The following is an 18,776-nucleotide window of genomic DNA, read 5'->3' as shown; positions in this document are numbered from 1 at the left end:
CAGCTCTCTGTTCAGCTCATTCCTCCTCAGCTTCCTTCAACTCCCTGTCTATGTGTGCCATCTCATGGACATGGAAGGAGGGGGTGAGAGGGCTGAAAAGATGAGGAGAAGATGAGCGAAAAACAAACAGAACCTACATCCTGTTTGCCTTGCACTGCAGACCAACAAGACGAATTTGTCACAGCACAGGGTGTGCAGAGAAATTTCATGTAAAAGCTTCCCGAGGTAAACCTGGCTTTCTCTGAGACCGTCTCCCTAATAGAGAGGCAAAGTGAACAGTGGAGAAGTTGCCAGCGTAACTGACACAGTTCCTAAAAGAGAATATCAAATTGATGCATTTTTAAGGGGGGTGTCTGTATGTGTGTGTGTGACTTAGATCACACAAGACACTCCCACAGGGGGTATGCTATCCTTTACATGAACTTGGCAGCTTCGGCTTGAGATACTGCCCTACTTACCCTGAATTGGCATGTATGTGTGTGAAAGCGCATGTGTTTTCCCTCCAGATGTCTGCAGAGTTGTTTTTGCGCACAATTCATTCTGTGTGTACATACGTGCAAGCGTGATGCAAATGCAAGACTCGGATTGCTTAAGCGTGACCGAATTGAATTAAAATAAAAGAGGGAGAATGCAGTAAGAGAGCATATGAAGGAGAGCTCCAGCTAATGAGGATCACAATGTCTGCAGACAGGGAAACTAGCATCTGAAACAGCTCAAGCTTACACACAGGCATGCACACACGCACACACGCACACACACACACACGGGCATCAAAAGGCTGCAGTAAAGTGACTGTAATTCCCAGCACCACATTGCTTTCCATCATTAACCCAGAAACTACAGCTAAATTCTGTTTTGCTCCAGCAGGACCAGACTGTTAATGAGAGGGAAAAGATAGAAATACAGATGAGTGAGCAACACTTTAGTCCAAGCAAGAATGCAAAGCCCACTATGACTTCCCACAGTAGAATTACTGCCAACCTCATGGGCTAACGTAGGTGGAAATGCAGCAAAACTAGAGAGACCAGTTGGCTAAGTGGAGGTACGCCAACTGGCATGGAGAAATCTCAGGCGAGTTTGAGGTTGCTAGGTAGGTCTGCACATTTGGAGGGACAGGCACCCACTGCAAAGCATGGCACAAGCCCAAAAAGATGTAATCTGTGAGACCAGTATTACATGATGCAAGACTACAGAACCGACTGGTTTGGAAAATCTCATAGGAAGATCAACACACACACACACAGACATGGATGAAACCAAGCATGTGTTGCCATTTTAAATCTCACACACAAAAGCAGGAAATGCACGCTCTCAGTGCGCATTATAAACCTTCCATGCCACCTCTGAACTGTTTCACGGATACATTAATTTAGGAGAAACAAAAAACCGTCGACACACTCAGTATCACCTCTATCGGCTTCCTTTTCAGGAGGCTTGTGAGTGTGTGTGTGCGTTTTTGTGAACACGCATACTTGCAGAATGGGCCCACATGCTTCTACTGCTTGAAGCATTCTTGAGCCACACGGATCATCGTTGTTTTGGTATTTCAAGACAAATAACAGAGTAAATTCCAGTGACAGTCATAGTCAGATCCCCAGTGCTGTCTAATAAATCATACAGTAGAATTACAAATATACCACTTGCTTTCCACAATGGTCATACTAATAATGGAGGTATACCAACATTATTTGAAAGTAATCTCTTGGCAACAACGGCAGAGATTTGAGCATGTTGAATCGCTGCGTTTCCAGGCAAAAGCTTGAAGGCAGAAAGGACAAATAAGCAGGAAAATTCACAACAGAGTTTTACTTTCTTCCACACTGTCATTTTAACCCAGCTGAACTGACCCACTTTGACGAACAAACTTCACGCAGGCATTAGCACATTAACTGCACTGTTCCTCACCTCATGGCAAAACAAAACAAGTCTGTACTTGAGTCTTGACCCCCAGCTGTCAAGCTGCTCAGCTAGAAAACCATTACAGAGCATTCCTGAAGCTTGCAGATCAGTCTGACAGCAGCTGAGGTGTTTTGGTGTCAAAAGTGTTTCTGTTATAAAGTCAACAGTGAGACCAGCGACTGAAGCATTATAGCCAAAGCATCAAAGGATTTTATCTTCAAGGCCTCCTTATTTATCCATGACTTTCAAATTACTCTCAAGGATATTACCATGGATGCCGCTGTAATTTCTCCATACGGTTTACAACACGTGGAAATGAATTAAAAGGCTGGCTCCACAACCACAGAAAGATCCATATTCTGATATGAAGATCTGATGTGCTTCAAATGTTCCATCGACGTGGTCTGAAAGACATGCTAATATCTAGTTTGATGTTTTCCTCCGCCTGCTATACATGATTATCCACCCAACCAATCATTTTCTGCAGGTCTAAGGGATCCCTCTTGTTGCTTCAATGTCCATGTTTTGGCATCTTTTGACATTCAGTGGCAGCTACAGTGTTGGAGAAAAGGCAGTAAAAAAAGGTCTAATATAGCCTTTATTTTCATTTTCATTTATCTTAGTTTCCTAAAATAAAACTTTTAAATTCATTTTGGAATTTTGTGAAAGTAAAGTACTGACCCACTTATCCAGATTACTAAGACGATGCATCTGAAATGTTTAGCTCTCTGCTTTCAAGTGTATGTTCATAAAGTGAATTTCATCTATGTAAATTATGTACTGTTTGTGGTTTCCGCAAAATAATTCAGATATAGTAAATGCAAAATATATATATTACAAAATATATAATATAAAAATAGCACTGATCACACTAAATGTCACTTGTTTTCTTCGCCATTATTTGTTTTTGGGTTTTTTTCATCGAATCGACTGACTTGTCACTGAAAAAACTCATTTTGTTAAACTGAACTCTAAACTTTCAATCACGTCCACCAGTAAAGCATCAGCATCTTAATGAGAGCCATCGCAACTTTCGTTGTCTATAGGAGTACTGGGAAAACTGTGCGTGATAGCACAAATCCATAGGTCACATTCCCAGAGGAGGATGTTTATTTTAGCCTCTTTGTCCACGCTAGTCATAAAACTAACATGAAGATGCAGAAGAACAACTCAGCAGAGACCAGACAGGACGTGGAACATTGATAGTCATCTCTGAGAGAGCCTCTATCATCGGCTCCTAATAGGGAGAGCTCCCCCATTTTAGCACAACAGTAAGCCATCACTTTGTTAACCGAGAGGCCCCTCGAGAGCTGGCAGACACATTGTGCAAGTGAAAACAAACACAAAATATTAGGCTCTACACATTTTTGTAAAACTGACAGTGTTGCAAGAACATTTCTCAAGAAAGTGGCCAAAAAAACCAAAGGAAACCAAAAGGTTCCCACTGAAGAAAAGACTTGTTGGACTAAGAGTCAAACTGAGATTTGGAGAACAGAAACTGAAATAAGAAGGCTTCTTCTTTCTCTTTGGTGACCACAGCTGGGGCTTTCTAACAGGAATTTTATAAAACTGCCAAATGTGCTGTCAGCAGGCAAAACTAATGTATATACATTACATCGCATGTTATATGTTGACCTTAGGCTGCTGCTCTTACGACATCATACTTCGCCTTGTCCAGCACCTCCTTTATCCTGACTCCTGCCTCTTCTTGTAGTCTGAGTGTGAAAACCAGGAAAGGTCACAGCTAAGGTGATCTTTGCCCCTTAAGTCACATGCCTCCTGACCAAAGCCGATATAGAGACCGAGTAACCTTGCTTTTACAGAAGGGAGATTCAAGATGATTCAAGTTACCCGTTAAAAATAGAAAAGAAGTGACCTATAAATATGGTGTAGTGACGAAAACAAAGACAATGACTGGAGAGGGAGTAGGTCTTGTGGAGACATGAATGCATCACCTGCCATCCTGTACCCTTTACAAGTGACAGGCCTTTCCCTAAAGGCCAAGTCCCTGAGGAGGACCACTTACTAAATGTCTCCTATTAAAGTGGCTCTTGGACATTGTGACCTTCTCTAACCATCTGCTATTGGTCCTAAGGGAGGTAGCTGCATGACGCTGGCTTGCAGCCACTGATTTCTGGACACGCTTCATAAGATGGTCATTCACTTCTCACTTTCTGACTGGGTGTCCATTTTTGCTGCCCTTATTGTCAGTTCACTTTGGTCTCCTCTACTCGTCTTTCTCTCCATCTCCTCTTGTATAATGCATTTCACGTTTATGCTCTAGTTTTACAGATACTGAACCACAGCTTTTGGAGCCTTGGAGTATGAAGCTATCCAGCCAAGTGGAAATATTAAGCTGGAAAATTATATTGCAATAGGAGGAATTTTCTCTTAAACTACTCTTACTCTTGTTAGCTTGGCATAGAAAAGGCTGCTCTAGACTTCAATATTCCCCAGACCTAATTTTAGAAGAAAAGGACTGCACTAAAAAGCAAGGCAAAGTTCACTCTATATAGTGTGGGTTGATACTGCACCTTTGAGAGCGTTCAATAAGGTGTTGTCTGACCCATATTCCTTCCTTCATGTTTTTTCTCTCCTCCTCTCCTATATTTTGGTGCCAAACCTTGCAGCGTGGCAGGACAGCTGCAGGCTCTCACCATCTCCTTTCCCCTCATCCTCCTCCCTTCGTCTTCCTCTGTTCACATCCTTATCCTCCTCCTCTGCTGGGCTTCAGGCTCAGGGCCCACTCAGCATTTTTCCTCTCTTCTTACATACAGGCTTCAAAATCTGCTTTGAATGCTTCCTCTTCTCCCCTTCCCAAACTACAAAATGTCCAGAGGTAATCCCCATTACTGTGAACCTCACATGATGAAAAACTCTATGGCAACACAGAGATAACATTTAACCTGTGGTCAGATGCAAAATATGTCTACAGCTATGATTTTTAACGTGTTCCAATCAATCTTTTCAAAGCTGTGAGAACAGGATGTCTGCCTGCAGTCACTAAAAGAAGAGCACGATAAATCAGCTATTCATCGAGGTTATACCTGTCAACCCAACTAAAACCACATGGCTGCCTTCAGGCAAAAGAGGCCTTCTATTAAGCTGGAGAACCAGTAATGACAGCCAAAAATATATGAGTAGGGGAAATTTGAAAGGAGGCTAAAATAAGAAAAGTTCAGGTAACATGATATCAGCCTAATTAAAATCTGGGAGAACTGAATTATCAATTTTCAGCCATTACTATTGTATCTGTGGCACCTAATTGCCTCATTCTATTTAAGATCTTGCTTTGAAGCAGACTTACGTTGCAGAGTAGCAAGTAGCATATGTCAGAAAAATATAACAAAGTGGCTGTTTTTCCAAGTTATTTGTTTTAGAAACGGTGTACACCATTCATCATGAATAAGTCATAGAGCAATTATGAAGCATCACACTCAACACTTGCTCTTGTGTTTGGGGGACCCACTGGCTAGTGTTGTGCACAGAGTCAGGCCCTCTGTAGCAGCACGAGCAACATTCTTTCATACATTTGTGTGCAGCTTAGCAACCAAAGGGGTGCCCCACTACCCTACATCCTGTGAAAAAGACCCCTAAATCCCCCATGGACCTCAGGAACACCACTGCATTCACGTCCAGATAAGACACTCTTTGGGGAAAGTCTCACACCTTAGCACATAATCAAGTCTGTTCCATCAGCAATGTTCCTTAGCAGGCTTTTGGCTACAACTGTGGAAAGTTCATTGTAAAGCTATGAGACTATTCTAAAAGGGGGGTTTTTGGGATCACTATTAAAACATTTTTAAATAACAATAATAATCATTTGTCCAAAGCAATCTGAATGCAGTACAGAGGGACAAATGTTGTGGCCGATTGAAAGTTTTTGCTCAAACCATGTTGCTTTGCACTTGCCGTGTGTGTATTTGTCTATGTGAGTTTTGTGTTTTTTGTGAATTTACCATGTCGAGCTCTTGGGAGACCCGTCGTCTGCGTAGCTCCTCCATGCGGTCACTGACGTCACTGAAGCAGGTGTTGTAGTACTCAGAGTACTCCTGGGCAAGGTCGTCTATGTTACCCAGAGAACCATCCTGGAGAGAGGAAGAGAGCGAATGGTTTAGCCAGGAAACTACAACATCCTGAGAAAGGCAAGCTGACGATACAATTCTACAGAAAAAAAATGCTGTCACTGTCACAGAAAAATAGAAAAGTTTTTGTTTCTGTTCTCCATATCTCCTTTATATGAACACTTCACATTCAATGCAATCATTTAATTCTTTCCTTGACTGAAACTTCAATCACTTTACAACATCCCACTAGTGCTTCAGGAAACAAAAACCTCCCGATCAAGTGAATAAACACATCCTGCTCCATCTTTTCCAGTTACCCCATGCACAATAAGTGGTGTATAAAAGGTACAGCCACGCATTTGGGTAACATTATCATTCACACATCATCATTTCCAAGGCTGCTTCACAGATTTATTGAGCAAACAAAACATTGTGTTTGTTCGACAGAAGGTGGGAACAAAATTTATGAATTTGTATGTGGGTGGTACCACTGATTTAAAATCTGCAAACCGAAAAAAACACACATGTGTGAAGGCATGTGTTGTTTCCATTCACCACACTGTTCACAAACCCCATACAAACATTAAAAAAAAACCAGAAAATACCCCTCAATAAAAAGCCTGCACATTCTGGCTGTTTATGCATTCTTATCAGCTCCCATTCAGTGAGTGTCTTTGGCCAGCAATGGCTTCATCCAGAATTTTGTCTTTGTTGAGGCTCATATCACGGATGACCTTTACCTCCTAAGATATTCACCAAACTCCAAACTAAACACACTCATCCGGTTAGCTATAGTTTAGATCAGCACGGTTCCTGTCTTTGTGTGGACGACATGTGTTTAGGATCAAGGGAGGAAACTGTTCCCAACAGTGAAGTCCTTAGTTAACAGAAAACTCCTTGGATAAAATGTTAACGAAGACCGGCCTTTAAGTTAATTTTGGAGACAGCAGACCAGTGGGAACACAAACTGTCAACATAAGGCACCTGTATCATGGAGCAAGATCATTAAGTTAGCTGGGATCTACATAAGCCTGCTTTTCAGGTTTGGAAAATAGACTCGACATGAAAACAAATGATCAGTGCAGTTATCTGATCAGTTATGCTCAATAAGGCCAGAGAGAATTTCTGAAAAATTAATTTATTTCTTGAATTTACACCGTTAAATATTTTGCACCATATAGACAACCTTTTTTGTACAATGTGCAAGAGAAGACAGAGTCCAATCTCTTGCCTTGGTAAAAATGTAGGCCATTTTGGCAGTGATGACAAACTGTTGAATATTCATCAGTGTTGATCTAATCTGTGCCAGGCAGACAGCTAGCATTGAGTCACTGTGCAGGGTCCGAACAGTCTCTCTCAGTCTCTGTCTTTCTCAACCGGACTCCCTATCTGGGTGCCAGGCCACAAATGAATGGATCACTGTGAGTGTGAGTCAGGGTGCCACACGCACCTACACGTGCACACACACACAAGAGCATAGGGCCCCTGTGAACACACATTAGCATGCACACACATGCATGCGGGAGATTTCAAAAACATTGGACCAAAACAAACTGATGCAGGCCAATCATACACAACACAACTCAGAGGAGTTATGAAAGGGTAGTTACTGATTGCGCAGTGAACACAACATGACTAACAAACACACATGTTCCATCTCAAAAGTCCAGTTTGGCTGGTCTATCCTCCCTTTGTCATTACTTGAGAAATCTGCTCTGTCCAGACATGTGGTTCAAGATGACTGAGATTCCTCCCAGCGGGAGCTCTCCCTGAGCGGACACATGCTTTCCCCTTCATTCCTCACACTGACTGAGAGCACGCTCTCATTACAGAACTCAGAGATGTTTTAATCACCACACACATGCCGTGACTGTGCCGATTTATTTGCCACATCCAGAGAATAACAATGGACTCTGCCCAGAGATTATGCCAACTCTTGATTGACGGAGAGTCATTCCAGCTGGTGTTAACAGTGAGAGATTAGTTAGGCCATTAATTAATCAAACTTTGCCATCTTTCTGCCCCCCCACGCCCATGGGAACACTGAATGTAAATCTCAGCTGTGGGCAAGTAAAGATGCACATCTTGGTGTTTTCAACCTCTTTCTATGACTGTATCCATGTGTGTGCAAACATTCATATGTGCATAGATAACTGGGATTCCTCCAATTCTCCAGTGGTATGAGCTCATGAGGCTCTCACAGCTGAACCTCATACCCCACCTCCACCACCAAGTTGTAAAGTGACCCTTCATATGCTATATTATGTATATCCACAGTCAGACGACCACACATGAAAGCAAGTGTAGAGCGCAAATGCTTTCAGGAAAAATCGCGGTGGGTGAGGCAACACGATAAAAAAGGTAAACTGAATCTTCTCAGGAAGTAAGATTGACTGTGTGTGTCAACAGACAAGTGAGCATTTAGTCAACATTTTAGAGAGAATGTGTCAACATGGGAGTGGAGGGGGAAAAGCATGGAGGGATCCAAAAGTGGTCTACACATCCAGTCTGGCAGCAGGGGGGTGGAGGAGGAGGAGGAGGAGGCTGGACAAGGGATGATTTGAGGGATACTTATTAGGACAGCTGTGGGGGTGAGAGGAGGATAAAACATCTGGAGTCCTGAAAGAAAAAAAATCTTCATCTATGAGTACTCAGTTCTATGGATGAGTATGAAATCCTCCACAGCTTATCTGACCTGGAATGCATAGGAGTGTCTGTGAGTTGGTATATTAAGTTAACTAATAACCCTTAAAACAATTCTCACTATAAAAAATATCTTCTGAAACTGTTTTAGAGCAGCATATCTGGTTTCATGGAGGTATGTTTGTTTCGAATGATGTAACAGCTTCTCCACCCTGGATGTGAGGGAGGCCAACTCCTAGTTTGGACTCGAACAATAGTCATACAAAAAACAGCGCGTGTGTGTGTGTGTGTGTGTGTGTTTCTACAATGAAGAGTATGCATGTGTCATTTACTGTTTGTCCTGTCTTTCAAGAGGGTGACTCCCAATGCACAGCTGGAAAGACTTTGTGTAATTCAACAAAGAACCAGAACACTGTGTAGAAGCAGTAATCACTGTTACAACATCAAAACATAAATTGCTGGTACCACTGTGGATAAATATTTCAGTAATGTATATGTATTGCGAGGGAGCCCTTACCAATTTGTTTATACAATATTCACTGAAGATTGCATTTAAGGGGTTAAGATGATTAGCATCTATGCCAAAATTAAAAAATGTAAATATATTACATAGTCTGTCTCTCAAGGGGAACAAAATTTAAATATGCTCAGCTGATGTATTGAAATATAATCTATATGCTCACTAAAGCAGCAGGGTTGCACACATGAAAACGCAAGCTGCATGGTGGCCCAGTAGCTGCTCACTTAATCAATTAGCCATGGCATCCCTGGCAGCCTTACTACCACAGGAGTTCATTTCTTCAGACATTCAGTAAGTCAGTATAAAGCAGCCATTATCACAATTCACACAGTCCGGGGTCTGCTGGGTAAATCTGTTGTAAAACATTTCCTGAGGATTACACTTCTACTGCAGTATTCTTTTTTTTTTTTACGTTTCACACAGTAAATACTTAGACAAGCTGTTATTTCTATCATTTTAGACAAATACATTGTCAAAAACGTGCAACCCGCAGATGAAGTGACACGTTCTACAAGACAGACATCAGACTGGCACACCATTAAACAAATCTCTCAGAGTTATTTAAAAATTCCAGAGCCAGAGTGCAATGGACTGATAACTGGGGTCTCTGTACGTGCTTAGGAATTCCTGCCAAGGTGCACAGCTAATCTCACAATCAGTTTACACTCAATTCATGTTTTCCACATCATGTTGGGGACTGAAAAAAGCTGAAGTTCATTAGACTTGGGCCTAACATGTTGTTCTCAATTTGAGCTCACATTCCTGACTATTCCATCATACAGAAGCTCAGTTATGTAAGGGCTGAATTGCGGTGTACATGGCATTAACTACTGTTACAGGGCTGGCCTTGTGACTGTCTGTTCTCTGAGGGAAAGAACAATAACAGCAGTTTACAATAGAACCATGCATCTGATGTAATGTTAGAACGTCAGATGCATGATCACTTTCACTCGCTACACAACCTCTGCACAGGTGTGGCAGGCTGAAATTGCCACCAATTGTGTTGCATTATGATGTTTCGTCAACAACAAGAGAACCAATAGAATTGTCCACATTCAACCTAAATCCAACCCACAAGAGTTCGCCTGTCTAACACTCCCCACGCAAATCATCATGAAAGCAATAGTAAGTAATCCCTCCTTTACTCCACCCAGCCTTCTACCCACCCATTACACCAGCTTCTCCAGCAGTAAAGCATCCTCATTTTTTGTCTACCTGGACTGGAGCAGTAGTGTTACTGTATTGCCAACCAATTACAGAAAAAAGAGCAGAGAAAGACGGATAAAGTCAGATATAAGAAATCTGGAAAAAGATAAGTGAAGTTAGGTGGATGAAAAGACAAGACAGTCATTCTAATGTGCCATATCACCAAAGTGTTGGATGTACTGTAGTGGAGATTTCCACACAACACATAACCAGTAGAAGTCTGACTAAAAGATGTAGTGCTGGCCATCGATATTGATGGGGGAAGACTGTCGAGGAGGGTGAGGGCAAGGGACACAGTCCACCCCTTTCAGAGGGCTTCCTGAGGATATCCGTGGCTTGAGCAGAACAGTGCTCTGCCATCCCTGCAGAGGAAACCTGCCAGATCTCTGTGTGACCTCAATAACGAGACCAGTCAGGGAGGGGAGCAAAGGAGGAGTGAGCTGAGTTGGACTGGGCAACAATAGACAAAATTAGGCTGTGATAGGCTGTGTTAGAACATTGTTGGCAGAGACATAAAGTAGTCTAGCTAACCATGGTTTGGCAGAAAGGACTGAAGCATATGCTGCCACTCTGTATGAAGTGTTATGTGGGAGGAGGCACGTAGAGATCACCTCATCTAACCATATGCTTCCCAGACGCAATCAATAATCATGTCTCGAGAGTAGTATCCAGTCCTTGGGTTTACAGATGAAGCACTGTCTGGTATATAATCAAGGTTTTCCAAACGGACAAACTCTCACCCACGCTGTGTGAAACACCACAAAAACTCTCTTCAAAACAGAAAAGGCTTCCCTGCAGGCAAGTAAAATATTTCCACAAGGCCTTGGTTCAAGATGCCCTTTCAAGCAAAGAGGTTTCTTTCAGAGGAGTCAAGGGGGGATAATGGATGACTGTCAGCTGTCTGGGTTTGTGATGAAATTCTCTCTAGAAAAGTGCAATTAGAAGCTTGCCCTGGGTGAAAGTATGTCTGAAAATCTGTGCTGTATCTCTCTCTCCTATATTTCATTGAGAAATACAATTATTACAGGTAAAACTGAACTCCGCAGACTCACAGAACATTGCCTAAGGAGCTGCAACTGAGAGGAAATGGGATGGATTATTACAGAGATATTAAAATCAGTGTAGATGCACGCCTCAAAAACATTACATATTATACCGAGACAGATAGCAGTTTCAGTCAGACACTTTAAATGTGGCTCATTTAACATTCTAATAAAGAGATTTCAGATGTGAGGAAAAAACCCTCATGTCTCCAGAAGTGGGGTGGGACTAGGAGCAAATCCCCGGTCAGACATCTGTAAATCCAACCACTTGGAAACAGCTATAGCTCCTGCACCATACAGTCTTAAACTGCCTTTGACTCTTAATTAGCTCAAGAGCTATTTACTCAGCTTCAACCACAAATAAATGGCCGGCTTACTTAGGTATTCTTATTAAACACATTCCACAACAGGCTGCTGTGTATGGTTAACCTCAAAGACACGGGTCCCTCACAAAAACACTGCAGACTGAGCCTCTCTTTGATTTACAGTCAAAACATGATGAAACCCTGTTTTGAAAAAGCAGATGTAGTTGACATCATTTGGATGAATTTTTCGCCGTTGGCTGTTTTGACACACGTCGCTTAAGCAGTTCTTGTGTTTGGCACGTGAGCTGAAACATATAGAAATCACAGAAAGGCAGTGTATAGTAAGCATGTTGACATGATCTTTATCAGAGCAGATGTAGTATGTAGGCCTGTTCTCACATGTGGGGAGCCAAGACCAAGCACTTTTAAATCAGTGTGTTAAGTTGGGTCAACAGGTTAGGAGCAAACCCATATTTTTAAAGGGCATTCCCATATAGGCTCCCGTGCGAAACAAAAGAATTTGAAAGTCACTATACAGCAGGTCTGTTTTGCTTTGAGATATGGTGTCCATTTTGCTCAGGATTTTCCTCTCACAGAGTAGCTGCTTTAAGATTCTGAGCTCACCGTCAGGAATAAAGTTCATTATGAAGGGCAATTTACAAGAGCTCTATTGTTGTTAATTCTTTGTTACAACTGTACTATTTAAACCTATAAATCGAAAAATCAATCTAAGTTTCAAAGAAGTGAAAATGTGATCTTTTATACTTATTCATAAACACATGAATACCGCAAAGAAGTGACAAAGTTTTACCGGAAACCATTAAATTTACATAAAATCTAAATTACGCCTGCAAGCTGCTATCAACTTAAGAAACTCACCCATTCATTTTTGGACATAAGCAACAAACTGGTTAATTTTAGTACAGCAAACTGACCTGCTGACATTTCAAAAGACACTGAGAGCAGCCAAGACATTCCATACTTTCACACTTCTTGTTTTACTAGAGCAGTTTTGTAAGAAAATAAGATAGTCGCAGCTATTCAAGCCATTGCAAGACTCATGACATAAACTTGTAAAGTGATAGCGCACATGGAAGAAGACACCAACAAAAGCACTGACATAACTAGAGAATGCTGAAGGATTCCTATTGGCAGGTTAGTTTGACACTTAAAATCAATGCTACAATTAGTTCATTGTCGATGTTAGTGAACGGGTGCATTTAGCAACAACCTGTGAAAACTTGAAAAGTTTAAAGGAATATCAATTGATCCTAACATAGTGGAGAGGGGTGTGCGTGACACAGATTTGCCAAAAACAAAACAGCTCCAATAGCTGTGTGTTTCAGGTCAAATGGAAAAAGTCAAAGATGAGCACAACCTTACAGACATTTGCCTTCAGAGCAATAAATCTGGATAAATTGCCTGGCTGGGAGCCAGGTCTCCCAAACAGGGTCAGAGGCCAGGACAGCACCCCACACCCCACAGTACGTGCACGCACACACACACACAGACACACACTCTCCTGCATTTACACACTGTTCACATCTTCAGTGCCAGACCAAACCAAATTAACACCTCTGTCTTAATGCAGACTGGAAGTGACGGCAACACATTTGGTCAGCAGATCAATCAGACCCCCTGGCCTGTAAAATCAAGACTGCTGTGGCAGCCAAACAAAAGGGCAGTGTAGCAGAAATGTGCTTTGCTACAGTATAAAACATCTCCAAAGTCACAAGCATGTAAGGCACAAACATCCAAAGTACTGTAAATTTCACTCTACGTGGACTGGATTTAAATAGTTTTACGAAGATAACAGAGCACTCAAAATCTCTGAAGTTGAAACACACATGGGAAACCAAACTTAACATGTAATATTAATATGCACATGAGTAAAATGTTTCCTTGATAACCACACCACGTGCCCAGTATCAAGGAATCTCAATTATTCCAAAGCATCTCTAGTCTTATATTTGGCACCGTTTTGATCCAGTCTACAACACAGACAGCATATCTCCAAGATGGAGGCCTCGGCAGCAAAATCCTGTGTAGCCTGGGGGAAAACATTGCCTCTGGCCAAGCTGTAAAGATTAACTGATCTCTTTCAATTAAAACAATACAGCATCATCAAGGTATACATTCACAACAGCCACAGACAATAAGGAAACACACACACACCATACAAAGAGCTGATCTTTCAGTGGTTAACATACCATATCCTGATTTGATTCCTGTTTGCACTGAGATCCGACCAACCCGGTATGATTTCGTCGGCAGCAGCCAGCTACAAATAAAGTACCTGAATCTCAGACCACATGTGAAGTGCTGGGTGCATTTGAAACTCGGGCCTATAAGAACGCACTGCCGCGAGTTGTTTTGATGCGTAATTTGCATGCACAGACGATGTGGCCAAACGGTCGCTCACTCGATAAATCAGTGTCAACTTTGAGGATGAGGGTGAAAACCCTCAGTTTGTTGTGAGCCTATGATGTCAGTCTATGATCGTGGCACCCCTCCCCCCAAAACTTACCAGCATCCCCATAACATCCGTCCACAGTTGGGAAAAACTGTCGGACACGCCAGCGCTGTCTGCCTGGGGCTCGTCAGAAGCCGCACCGGCACTCTGATCACCTTCCATAATGTTAGAATAGTTTCTGTTCAGTCAGATAAGTCTGGTGCAAAGCGCGAATCCAAGCCCACGGGCGAAGGGGCCTGATCACCAGCGATAAATGAGATGTCGCTGCCAAAGCTGCTCCTAGAAAAAGTTGCCCTTGACGCACCGGGCAAATGTTCCAGCATTGCTTGGCATGATCCGAAGCTCAGTGCGTAAACTGCGCCCTGACATGTTAACAAAACTCCCACGGCAACTCTTGCGCTGTGTTCATGGAATAAGAAGGACGACCTTGAATTGCGCGGACCAACAACAGGTCATCAGTCTGAAAACTTCCTAGCGCGGTGTTCCCTGCTCCACAGTTCGCGCAGCATGGATCCGTGCCCGGGCACAAACCAAACGCCACACCGGGGGGAGAAGTCGTCCAAGCGGCGAAAAGTTTCCGTAGAGTTGTTGGAATCCCTCGATGAGTGACAAATAACCGTCTAAACTAGTACAGCGAGCCCACATAAGCTTATTTCCATTAAAAATTTCGAGCGAGAGAACGCCCGGAGCACAGAGCTTCTCCTCCAAACACTGCGCCTCCCCCTCTCTTCACCCGCCGTCTCTCTCTCTCTCTCTCTCTCCCCCTTGCTCCCTCACACACTCCTCCCAACAAAACAGCAGTAAAAAAAAATAACACGGCAGAACACAATGATATAAATTAACCCACACAACTCATTAATCATTAACATTTCAGGAACAAGTTCGTTATTCATATCGTGACTTATGATGACAGTTTTCGTTTTTAACCCTGAACATGACTCTTATGATGTCAGTTTGATGATGGATCAAACCCAACCCAAACCGCCTTCAATGGACATTAAAACTGGTGAGTTTACAGTTAAAGACCAGCATATGATCTTAAAGCCATTACAGGACTACATGGGGTGGAAGTGATGTTTTTTTTTTTAACAGCCTAGAAAACTTTATCTCATGCTGACACGGCTTTCCACCAATACGTCTCTCCAGCCAGCACTGAATAGGGACTGTGAACAAAGCACATTCTCCACACAATTGAATGAAAAACAAAAAAGCGCATGGGAAAAGTGTTTTTACAGGGGTGACGCACACCATGCCCTTTGCCCGGCGCAAATCTGCACAAAGTGATGGACAATAATACAGAAAACATGAAAACTTTGACTGTAACTACTTAATTTGAGTTACTTAGGAAGGCCACGCGCGCATATTGCAAACAGCTTTGGTACACAATGTAACAACAACAGTCTGTGTTCGCCAGGGCTCACTAGAATACAAGGAGGATAAAAAGAAACATGTTATGTACAAGCATGAAATTGCACAGCTATCCTGTCTCATCAGCCGTTAGTTATGCTCCGCCAGCCAGCTACTCTATTGTAATGAAGAACCCCAGAGAGTCTATCTCTGATTCTCCCTGCTGTTGTCAGGCGCACATTTTCTCAGAGCGGCAGCAGCTGCCAGGTCTTGTGACAGACGGCAGGAGGACCAGAGATTGAGCTCGACAGAGGAGTAAGATTGAACTTTCTAAATCACAGCTCCTCACTCGGCTCCCTTTCCAGTCGGTTCACGTCAGCAATCTAAAATGCTGCTTCACCTGCTGTTTACCACATCAGCCCACAACAACCAAATGCAATCAAAGTAACATGACTGGAGTAAGAAGAACAAATTAGACGCCAAAAAAAACTAAACAAAACAAAACGTGAACCCAACATTCCTTTCTGTAACCATGTAAAGGGTGATCAGTTACACAATAATCCCTGAAGCTACAGTTTCACCTGACAGCCTGCTGTAGCTTATGCAGGGTACAAAAGGCCTTTCAATGAGGCATTTTCATTCTTTCACCATAGTCTGCAGGTCATCAATATGTGCACACATTTTTAGACTTATTTTTTCTTTTTTAAAATTTAATCAGGACATTATAAAGAGTCTGCTAGCACTGCGAAACTGCACTCAAGCACAACAACTGCTCACATCAGCATGCTAATACGTTCACAGTGATGTTGCATGTTTATGTTTAGCTGGTATAATATTCGCCATCATATACTTCGGCTTGTTTGCATGCTAACATCAGCTACTTAGCACTAAACACATACGTGTCATTAGTTTAGCAGGTATTTGGCCATAAACTCACGTATTGGACAGACAGAAATGAGCCAATCAAAGCACTTGAAAAAAGATCGTAGGGATCAAGATTTTCATTAATTCTTTCTCAAAGGATCAAACTTCTACAAAATTACTCAGCAATCCATCCAATACTCGTCAATCACAGTGGCACTTGAGGAAAAGTCAGTGTAGATAGATTGATAGATAGTGTATCAGCAAAGTCATCCTATGGGGAATATATGTATTAAAGAAATCATGGTAATCCATCTAGTACTTACTAGATATTCCAGTCTGGACTAAAATTTGGTCCCCATCCACCAGGAACTTATTATCCAAGTTACTCCTCTTCATTGGCACTGATCATTCCTCTTTATACAGTATCATGGTTCAAAGTGTGTGTGTGTGTAGGTGAAGAACGACTTTTACAGGGCTCGGATGAGCGGCAGCTGCTCAACAGGATCGCGGTTACAGTCTAAACACACAGAACACACGCTCACACAAGAGCAGCTTTGTTGGCCGACGAGTCGACAACCCGGGGGTCTGCACTGCTGACCTCACATCTGTAACCTCAGAGTGACAGCAGCAGCGAGTGGTGGGGCTGTGCCTGTGATGGTGTGCCTGTGTGTGTTTGTCCATACTGCCGTTACATCACTGCGGTATCATCAGTCTTCCTCTGTTTCTAAAGAACGGTGACCATGTTGTGTTTTCTGAGGCAACATCCTGATCCTCCCCCCTATCTCTGGTTAAAAAGGGAGGTTGGAAGTAACAACCCACCCCCCATGGCGAGCACACACACACACACACACTCTATGCAAACACTCTTATTGCCAAAACCCCCCCTTACCCAAATATAAGACAGTATAACCCCACCTGGACCAACTCAAACAGAGGGGTCAATCTGTTAATGAGGAGTGGAGGAAGCCTGTTGACTCAGTGCACAGTGGTGTGTGTGTGTGTGTGTGTGTGTGTGTGTGTGTGTGTGTGTGTGTGTGTGTGTGTGTGTGTGTGTAGATTCCAGCTTTCTCCTTCTCTCTTCACACTAACCACTAATCAAGGTGTCATGTTGCCAGACAAGAGGAAACAAAAGTCACTTGCAAGTTATTTCACCTTATCTCATTGCCTATTTATTCCGTGTTAGAGTGTCGTCTCCTTTGGTGAAAAGATGCGAACATTTTTGTTTAAAATAAGGACAAAATTTGGAGCATATGCACATGGAGAGAATACACCTGCAACCAATTCACAGTGTCCATGAATGTGCCCTGAAAGTAGGACGTGGGAGCTAATTTCATGGTTTTCAGAATATAAAGCTCTTTGTAAAGGATGATGTCATGAATATAAATTGTCAGCACCGGTTACTTTGAACTCAGCCTTGAAAGCTTCAGGACTTGGACTATATTCTGATAGATGTCAAGTTTCAAAGTTGTTTTGACACTTTCATTGTCTTTAAAGTTTCATTGTCTCATCAAACATTCTTCTTGTCCTTTGCCGATCCTTTGGAATGAGAGGAAAATTACACTGCGTCGTCAGGTTTGAGATGGAGTGAAAACCTCTACAGTCAGTAGACGGGAGACAGGAATCATTTATATCAGACATTTGTCATTTTACATGTAGAAGCCGTTTCAGCCTGGGATTCATGTTATGCGTGACTATTTAATCCACATTAAAACAAGCTGGTTTTCTCAAATTCTCAAATCAGAATCAGAATTTCCATCCTCTAGTTCCCTCTAAAAGGGAAGAACATGTGTTTCTTGCAGATCCGCTACAGAAACGACGGTGTTCTCACAGAGTCCTTTCATTAGTGACTGAAACACTCCCATGGGTTAAATAACGTGAAAGATACACTTCGGACAAGGCAACAGATTTCCTGTAAATGCACTCTCCCTAGATTGCAGCATATTAAGATGAGTGATTTTCCGCTGTAGATGACTCAGCAAGATTATCACAAAATTCAAGCAGCGTGTCTAAACTCACTCAGAGGTGGTGATGCAAGAGGAGGAACAGATGAAAGATAAAGGCCTAGGAGGAGTTGGAGAGTAGTAGAAGAGTCTTTACGGCTGGTCACACACTAGCAGTTAGTATCAAACTGATAAAAGCCGTATAATGATGTTGATATGCAAGGAAAAATTCCACTTCTTAAAGGTTGTTTGCCACATAATGGACACCACAATGGAGGTCAAAGTTTACCAATATTTACTTGTAACATTGAATTGTTAGGAGTAAAAGTTAGAGCTAAGAGGAGGTGAGGAAAGAGACAGTGGAGAGGCAACCGGTGACTGAGATAGAAAAAGAATGCCGATGGCGATGAAGCAAAGCAGGGTTGGACCTCCCCTGATAGTGAGAGTGACCCTGCCTGCAGGTCAGTGA

At 42.4% G+C, this 18,776-nt stretch overlaps 1 protein-coding gene across 12 annotated transcripts in view; it reads right to left on the bottom strand.

Annotated features, from left to right (window-relative positions):
* sash1a (SAM and SH3 domain containing 1a) overlaps positions 1 to 18,776 on the bottom strand; it is a 216,826-nt gene that overhangs the window by 33,544 nt on the left and 164,506 nt on the right. For 10 of the 12 annotated variants that reach the window (XM_046372536.1, XM_046372534.1, XM_046372535.1 and 7 more), the window contains one exon: positions 5,859 to 5,987. In XM_046372536.1, the coding sequence (XP_046228492.1) occupies positions 5,859 to 5,903 (45 nt within the window). In that variant the 5' untranslated portion in view covers positions 5,904 to 5,987. Of the gene's footprint in view, positions 1 to 5,858; positions 5,988 to 13,893; positions 14,175 to 14,210; positions 14,907 to 18,776 lie in introns of those variants that run through there. The other 2 variants (XM_046372532.1, XM_046372533.1) reach the window with 2 other exon arrangements.

This window comes from Scatophagus argus, chromosome 19 (assembly GCF_020382885.2).
Source record: "Scatophagus argus isolate fScaArg1 chromosome 19, fScaArg1.pri, whole genome shotgun sequence".
Lineage (NCBI taxonomy): Eukaryota > Metazoa > Chordata > Actinopteri > Scatophagidae > Scatophagus > Scatophagus argus.
Note: the sequence above shows the minus strand (reverse complement) of the source record. Positions and strands in the feature narration are given on the sequence as shown.